This window comes from Manihot esculenta, chromosome 11, assembly GCF_001659605.2.
Source record: "Manihot esculenta cultivar AM560-2 chromosome 11, M.esculenta_v8, whole genome shotgun sequence".
Classification (NCBI taxonomy): Eukaryota; Viridiplantae; Streptophyta; class Magnoliopsida; order Malpighiales; family Euphorbiaceae; genus Manihot; species Manihot esculenta.
In genome coordinates, this window is record NC_035171.2 from 19,039,823 (window position 1) to 19,048,771 (window position 8,949).

An 8,949-nucleotide genomic window follows, 5' to 3' on the forward strand; every position below is an offset into this window, starting at 1 on the left:
TTTTATTCTTAAAATTCAATTAAAATGTGTTGGTACTTGAAAAATAATCTTACTAATAAAAACAGAAAAAAGATAGTTTTTTTTTTTTTATAAAAAAAATAAAGTGATATATATTAGGGAAGAGTTAATACACAACAAAACTTATAATTGAACAACGGGTTTAAAGCCCACTCAGACGAAAGCCTTCTAAGCCTAGCTTGCTTAGCCACCCAATTTGCACAATTATTAGCAGATTTAGAGGCTAAAGATAAAAAACAAGAATGGGTTATTTACAAGCATGTTAGAAATATCAAGACTAATAGCTTAGATGTCCTATGGAACAACCACAACATGATTTGTTAACAGATTGAAGAGCTATTTAGACAGTAAAAGCAACTGCGTGCCGCAAAGCCAAGGCTTCGGCAACCAAAGGCGAAGAGCAAACCGCAATAGCTGAGCTACTATCTAGCCATCAATCTGAAGAATTCCTCATAATAACTCCAATACCACATTCTAATTCAGACGAATGGTTGAAAGAAGTATCGACATTAATTTTGTAACTACCCTCAGTAGGAGACCTCCAAAAATTAGAAAAAGAAACAGGTTCTCGAGAAAGAGGCAGAGAATGCAGTTGTGGAAGAGCAATTGACCGCACCTCAGCAACATCATTCTGAGCTTTCTTAGAAGTTAAGACAGGATCGGGAACAAGGCTATCAAAAACAGCTCTATTGCGAGCCTTCCAAATATATCAGCACAAAAAACCAACCAGGTTAAGGAGAGAAGGTCCCTTTGACAAAGAAAACTATATACATTAGACTATCATTGAGCAAACGAAGGAAAACCAGAAATTGATGGAGAGAAACCCAAAGGAGAGTTGTACCATGAAGTTTGAGCATGAGGACAAAAGAGTAAAGTATGTTGAACAGATTTATCCTCTCAAAAATAAATAGGACATCGGGAGTGAAGAAAAACAGTTTCTTTTGAACAAATTGACTCTTGTAACCAAAGAGTTTTCCACAGCTCTCTATATAAAGGAAGAACGCTGGGAGAAAGAAGAAGAAGGAGTATTAATGAGCTGCTCCCTGTCTTGCTTCTGTTTCAACAAGTGATATGCAGATCTCACCGTTAAAATTCCTGAAGCATTAAAGTGCCAAATCCATTTATCTTGTTGGTGTTCCTTTCCTAAAGGAATTTTCATAATTGCATGATATTCAGAAGTGCTAAAGTTTGCCAGCAGCAAAGGCTTTATCCAGCTGTGAGTTCTAGAGTCAATAAGATCTGAAACATAGATAATGGGGCTGTCCTCATGTCTCTGACTTATAATCTTGAAATTAGGAAGAGAAGAAATCCATGGATTCTGCCACACATTTACAAAAGATGGACCTATTATATTCCACCCTAACCCAAAGCCAACGCCTCTCTTCCTTCGAGCAAACTTCTCCAACCCCACGATGATGACTTGCTACTCTTAGCCGAATTAAAACTAGAAAAAGGGGAAATTAATTTCTTTCAAAACTCTTACATACAAAGCCTCTTGATTAACCACAACACACCAAGCTTGTTTTGATAGGAGGGCAACATTAAACAGATCTAAATCTTTAAAGCCAATGCCTCCATCCTTCTTGCTCTTTGACAATTTATTCCAACTCATCCAATGAATATTGCTCTTATCAAAAGAATGATTCCACTAGAATTTAGCTGATAGCTTTTTAAAATTTGTCAAAATTTCTTTAGGTAGTTGATTCATACAATTGTTTCAATGAAATTTTGATAAAACTATATATAGAGATTAAATAAAATATAAAACCCTAAAATTAAAATTAAATAATATTATTTAATTTAAGAAATTAATGTAAGAAATTAAATATGAATGTCACATAAGCATTTAAAGTTCAGAAAAGAGATAAAAATATTAAAAAGGATAAAATAACAGTTTTATGAAAAAAAAAGGATAAAATGTATTAAAAAAATATAAAAAATTATAAATAATATTTACATTTTAAAAATTTGAAAGGCCACTTTGAAGGAAGAATTGGAAACTTTTGTATTGCATTTCAGCAAATGTAATATAAGGTATCTATATTGATAAATTACAAGAAGTTAGATCTTTACTAAATAAAGAAAATTAATTACGTTTGAAAAAGTCAAAGAGTGAGAATAATGATATGTAACCCATATTATATTATTTGGTAGCTTTTGTACTAGGTATTATATATGCTTTACAATTTCTGTACCCACACCACGTGGGATTTCCACACATAAGCTTATGGCAGAAGTAGTATGGCCAAGGTCCAGTTGGAATTGTGAATTGGATGGATTAAACTCAAGATCAGACTGGTCAAATCGGTTTGGGGTTTTGAATTGGATCTAAATTTTAGAATGGGCCAATTACGGTCCCTTTTCTGTCAATTAAAATTGAAACTGTTTTAAATAATCCGTATTCGATTTAAATTAATTTATAAATTTAGTTTATCTTTTATTTTTTTAATTTTAATTTTAAAAAATTTAATTATTTTAATTTGGTTCATTTTAATTAATAAAAAAAAATAAAATAGAACTGAATTAATTAATGAGCAATAATATATTATTTTGATAATATAAAAACATTATATCTAACCAAAATTAAAATATTTTAATTAAATTTTAGAACACTAATAAAATATAAAAAATAAAAAAACTATTAAAAAATTAACCGATCTAACTAAATCGAATTAGACTGATTTGCTTCAAATTAATTTCTATTTAAAATCAATTCAATTTAATTTTTATAAATATTAAAATTTTAATTTTTTATATATTTAATTTAATTTAATTTTAAACTAAATCCAACGAATTCTAATCTCATGCATTGGATTTAGTTTCAATTTTAATTCTTTATTTTTAAAGTAAATCATTTTATAAAATTGCGTCACCTAAAATAATGCATAAATAAATTAAATCATTAAATAATTATGTCCAAGTTTATTTTTCGCTTGCAAAAAATATTATTTATATTTAAATATAATATTATTTTATTTTTTATATGATGCATATGATACATTCTATACAATTTATTTATTTAATAAAATTTATATTCATTTATATTTATTTTTTTATATTTTATTTAAATTTTTTACTTTAATTTTTTTAAATCGAAATCCAATAATTTGTATTAATTAAAATTTGAATCGAAACTATAAAATCATATCAAAATTAAATTAAAATCATTAAAAAATTAAAATGGTGTAGGCTCATTTTAAATCCAACTGATTTTGATTCAATTCAAAAAATAAATTGAATCGCTGATTCTAAACTGGAACCAGCCCGTGGCCACGTCTAGCCGAAAGGGACAAAAGCTGAATTAATTTGACCATGAATTATAATTATCAAGTAAATAAACCAATATCAAATTGGAGCATCTATGAGAAAACAATTGCTATTTCCTATATATAAAATTTTCTATTTATAAAATAAGATTCTATAGCTCTAAGCGTCTGAAAAATATATAAGTTGTTTCTCTCTCGACAATAAACTTGTTCTCCTCATCTCATTGGTGAACCTTGACCCTGTTATTTTGGGTTCACAAATAAAGCTACATGGGTTACAATTGAATATTGAAATGCTTAGTTTCATCACTTCTACATAGTGAGAATGTTGAATTTGCTGTTCTATTGCCATATGCAACACTAATTCTATATTCACCTAAGTATCCATAGAAGCTGTATGAACCATGGTCATCTGTCTGGCCATTTTGCTCCCCAGTTTTCCATTCCTGTAATAGCTTGTCCACAACATCTCCTGCTGGTAGGTTTTTAAGATTATTGTCTGTAAGACACATTTGGTAACACCCATTAGGATGGAGTGCAGTCCACAGGATTATGCCATTCACTGCAGGATGAGAGAAGCCTTCTCTCAACACTTGTTCTAGATAAATAGCCTGCAAATTTAACACAAAAAACTATGAAAGAGACTGCACACGACTACATTTTATGGTTTAGACAATAATATTTTAATTGCATTAATGAAATTATTGCTTTAATATTATTAAAGTAATAATTTTACAGCAGTTTAAAATTATTATAAATAATTTACGGATAATAATTTACCGCCGCTGCCTTAGATCTATTTTGGTGGTAGTGAATGAATATGCAATAATTGTTACCTGAGTTTGGTGATCAAATTTGCTGCTAATATCAACTTCTGTAAGCCAAATAGGGAGCCCAAGTGTAGCCAGCTTGTCTAGAATCCCTCTCATTAGAGGAAGATTTGGTTCTGAAAAATGACTCTCTAGCCCAATTCCATCCATGAATATTCCTCCAAGTTCAAGATCTCTTAGCCTTGAAATATAGGTGTCTACAGTTGAATTCGCATCACTGCAAGTTTCCACTACATTGAATTCATTCATAAACAAGGTTGCTAATGGGTCTGCTCTATGTGCTGTCTCATAGAAATGTAAAGTTGCATCAGGCCCAAGACGTTGCTCATAGAAATCAAAGTGTAGCATTTCATTACTAACATCCCAGTGTATGAATTCTTCTTTGTATTTGCTCATTAGGCTCTCAATTCGCGAATTTACTGCTGATTTTAATGCATCACCTGAAAGATTACGAACCCAAGCTGGATTATACTTCGGATCTTCCCAGAATATGTTGTGTCCTCTAGCAACAATTTGGTTAGCTCGGATAAATTCTAACATTTGATCTGATATGCTGTAATTGAGCTTTCCTTGGTCAGGTTCTGTTGCATACCACTTTAGTTCATTTTCAAAGACAGCTGCATTGAATCGCTCCACAAACCAATTCTGAACAATCAGAGAAACAATATTTAGATCTTCCTTAGTTGATCTTCTGGGATTTATTGGTTTCTACTAAAAACTTACTTGATAGGGCAAATTCCCAAGAATTGTTTTTGCTATAGCTGATCCAATTGGGAAATCTTTTGAGATTTGTTCTATTGTAATGGCTGCTCCTTTCAGCTTATTTCCATGCTTATCTGATACATGGATTGTAACAGCTCGCTTCCTAACCTGGAATTATGTAAACAACTACCTTATATTGAAAAATTCAATTAATTTTCTTTCTAAACCAAATCAAAATATCAGAAAACCAAAGATACTAATTCCTAGGCCAGAACAGATTAGGAAATTCATGGGGAATTGGGCATGGACCATCAAGAATCATAAAGGACGCCAAAAAAGAGAAACAGAAATTAAGAATGTTAAGATTAATGGGATTATAACAGAATGTAAGTTTTCAAAGAGAGGCAGAAAAATAAAGAGCTAGAGGTATTTACAGTGTTAACTATGTATTGCTGGTTTATTCTCCATTGATGATAGGTAAATGGTTGCAGTGAAGCACTTGCAATTGTAATTTCAATATCTTTATTAGCTGAATTCTGCATAACCCAAAAGAAAAAAGAAAAAAAAAAGGGTCAAAACATGTACCTGCATTAAACCAAACCCCAATCCTTAATTGTCTGGAGTATGAGCAATATGCACAAGAAAATGTTGAGCAAAAAAAAAAACATACCTGAAAGTATAAAATTGACAAAAATGAAGGTGAATCAAGAATGAATCCACCTTTGAGAAACGACCAGCATCCACTCCGAGCCAAAACAGTTCCCACACAATTGTACGTAGCATTATCTGTGGTTAGGCTCGCAGTTACGAGGCTGGATTCTGCTCCTTGAATTTTAACCCATACTGTTTTCGTTCAAGATTCAATTATATGCATATATAATGAAGAAATGCTCTTGTGTTCAGCAAATAGAGATTCTAAGCAGAAGAGAAAAGAAGAAAGGGAACTCAACTGGAAAAGCAATAAATGGCCGGAGTTAGATTATGCAGGATGAAAGCTGGCGTGGTGTATATAATCGAAGCATCATCAATGACAACAGGCTTGAAAACTGGAGCTTCATCTTTGAGAATCCCTCCATTGTAGAGTGGCTGTTCTGGTACTCCTTTACACTGCCAAGCCAAAATAAGCACAACCCAATTTATTTATTAGTTAATTATAATTATGCAACCAACTTTCTGTGTATATTAATATTCTCACAGTAGATATTAATGTCCCAAGTTTTACCTCAGTGTAAGCCGTGTAGTCGTATAAAGGCCCATCTGCAATAGTTCAATGATTAACGAGTAATCAAAATGGATTACAATGAAAACCACAGATGTAATGCGAGAGAAAGTACCGTAAGAAAAAGCAGAGAAAGGGCAAAAAAGAAGCAAGAAAACCGAGAAACCCAACAAGGAAGAAGCCTGTTGCGTGCAGTTTTTGCTCAGCAAACCCATGTACTGCGTGATTGGAATGAGGGATTAGCCTGACTTATAAAACTAGCAATTGAATGGAGAGGTTGAAGAAGAAGCCAGTAGACTGAAAAGAGAGCTGAGCTAGAAGCTTTAGTGAGGGTTCACAAGGGAAACAGTGAGGCAGGAGACAAGAGAAGAGAAGAGATGAGAGCTGAGCAAAGCTACAGATACCCGTGCCCTTTGCTCACATGTTGCGTGAGAGGTTCATGTGAACTTGAAGGACAGTGTTCAAGACTTGTGGATTTAGCATGTTTTTGGACTGTTTCTTGAAGTTCTTTATAGTAAATGATGATTATGTCATTTTCAACCACCAACTACGCAGGAGAGCAGATATTAATTCCACTAATTTGGAATTATCAGTGATTGTTTAATAATTAGTCTTTTTGTGTTTCCATTTGGAGGTAATAAAGTACCTATATCAGAGAAAAATGATTATTTTCTTTTTTCTTCTATTATATTTTTATTGACGAATGGGCGTCTGATTAGAGTGTTTGTTTCAACAGTGTGTTCTGTCAGCGTCGGATCTATTTGATTCCACAACCAACATCGTACGCCTCATACCATCCTGGAAGGTATGGGCCTGTAGCATTGATCATATAATTTACAAATTTCAATATATACCATCTTTGAAAACAGAAAATAATTGGAAAAAGACTTGGATTTTGTGTTTGCTTTCTTATGTGTAAAACTCGTGTGTAGAGCTGTTCAGAATTGGCGGATTCTGAAATGTGACCCGTGAAGCTTGAGAACAAACTTAATTTAATGGTTTGGAATTTCCTGAAATCTAATGTTTTAGAATTAAGAAAGGAAAAGAAAAAAGAGAAATTGGCGTACAAGTAAAGAGAAGTGACGCATGGAGCTTGGAGGGATGGCTTTGATGTAAAGGAAAGGTGATAATGTATTGGTTTCCTTGTGTGGCACTGTCCATTCATGACCGAAACTTTCTGGTCCCTCATGCTCAGAAAATTAATGCTCTACCTGAGTTGCATCTCCAATGTCAAACTTAGTTATAAGAAAATTCAATCAAACAGAGTCTATTTTAGGTGGAGTAAGGTGAAAAAGTCTTAGTTTTGCCATCCAGTTGCCTGCCACTTTTATATGTACTTTCATTTTTCTTATAAAAAAAAAAATTAAAAAAATCAAGTGGGTTCATCATTGTTCCTTAAATTTATTTTCCTGAAAAAGATTAATTTTTTCATGTATGATTATAATGGGAACAATCCCAATTCATATTAGAATTTATATTTAAATATTATACTATATGTAATAAAATGCAAACAAGGAGAATCCAATATTATGATTTATTTTTTTAGAAATAAAATATAAGATATATCATAATTAATTTAATTTAATTAATATTTAAAAATTAAAAATATATTTCATGATTTTATCAATTTTTTATTTTAAAATTTATGATTTTTAAAGTTTATAATTTAATTTTGTATCAAAATAATATCGTTTGTTAATTAAGGTGGATGTAGCACTTCCAACTCTCAATTCTTCTACCTGTTATTTCCTTGTGTCCTAAAAGCTTTGCGTTTAGTGCAGCAAATATGATTATCTATGAGCAAATAGCTATCCATGATTACACATAAAGTATTTAATTATTTAGGCTGCATTTGGCAACGTTCTTGAGTTTCTATTTTTTTAAAAAAAAATTAAAAACAGTTTTTTATTTTTATTATTCACTTTTTAAAAATGTTTCGTAATAAAATATTTTTTAAAACATGATATTTACACAAATAATTTTATAAAAATTTGCACACAAAAATAAATAATAAATTATTTTTATAAAGCATATAATATTATAATAAAAAAATTATTATTTACTTCATGTATTATAAAAAAATTTATTAATTAATTTTTAAATATTAAAAAATATATTAAAATGTCTTTAAAATTTTAAAAAAACTACTAGTTAATCTCTCTATTAATTTTTGTTAAATGTTATAAAAATAAAAATTACTGATTAGTTCATATGATATAGAAAAACTTGTTCATTAGTTAATTAATTATAAAAATAAAAATTATTAATTAGTTCATATATAATATAGAAAAATTTATTAATTAGTTAATTAATTTTAAAAAATATATTAAAACGTTTTTAAAATTTTACAAAATAAACTAATTCAATCGGCTATTAATTAATGAATTTCTCATATGATAAGAATTAAATAATCAATTTCTCCTATAATAATAAAATATAAATATATTTTATAAATTAATTGAATGATTAAATATTTTAAAAAATAAATTTAATTAATTAAAATAAAAATTTAAAATTTTTAATTATAATCTAATAAAAATTATTAGGAAAAATAATAATTTGATAGAAACAAAACTAATATTTGTAATTTTCAGATTTTATTTTTTTTATTTAAAAAATATATTTTAATAAATAATAAAAATAAAAATAAAAATACAATTAATAACTGAATAATTTTTTATTTTTTATTAAATAAAAAATAAAAATAGAAAATCACAATGTAAACCAAGGCGTAAAAATGTTTCTATATAATATTATTAAAAAATTAATTTCATATTTTTAAAAATTTATTAAAATATATTTATGTTTTGATTTTGTTCAACACTTTCATTCATCCATTTATGTGTTAATACTTAAAAAAAAGAGTAAAATATCCTTATATAACATGAATATTTTAGTACATTTTTAAAAAATA

General features: G+C 29.3%; 1 protein-coding gene across 2 annotated transcripts; it reads right to left on the reverse strand.

Annotated features, from left to right (window-relative positions):
• Nucleotides 1–3,396: 3,396 nt before the first annotated feature.
• LOC110626237 (endo-1,4-beta-xylanase 5) lies at nt 3,397–6,533 on the reverse strand. Of its 2 annotated transcripts, XM_021772026.2 has the most exons (9): nt 6,151–6,533; nt 6,039–6,073; nt 5,767–5,923; nt 5,487–5,659; nt 5,251–5,352; nt 4,838–4,984; nt 4,555–4,759; nt 4,121–4,395; nt 3,397–3,895 (listed from the first exon to the last, which is right to left on the reverse strand). In XM_021772026.2, exons 1-9 carry the CDS (start codon nt 6,248–6,250, stop codon nt 3,560–3,562), a joined length of 1,530 nt encoding a protein of 509 aa, XP_021627718.1. In that variant the 5' UTR covers nt 6,251–6,533; the 3' UTR covers nt 3,397–3,559. The 2 variants fall into 2 exon arrangements, with proteins under 2 accessions (XP_021627718.1, XP_021627717.1); XM_021772025.2 differs by having other exon boundaries at nt 3,398–3,895; nt 4,121–4,759; nt 6,151–6,532.
• Nucleotides 6,534–8,949: the final 2,416 nt, after the last annotated feature.

Bases quoted from the DNA above. Each gene is read 5' to 3' on its own strand.
- LOC110626237 (XM_021772025.2), bottom strand. From the start codon at position 6,250: ATGGGTTTGCTGAGCAAAAACTGCACGCAACAGGCTTCTTCCTTGTTG. The intron at 6,074-6,150 runs GTACTTTCTCTC...GAACTATTGCAG, and splicing joins TTTCTCTGCTTTTTCTTACG to ATGGGCCTTTATACGACTAC. The intron at 5,660-5,766 runs GTTGAGTTCCCT...GAACGAAAACAG, and splicing joins GGCCATTTATTGCTTTTCCA to TATGGGTTAAAATTCAAGGA.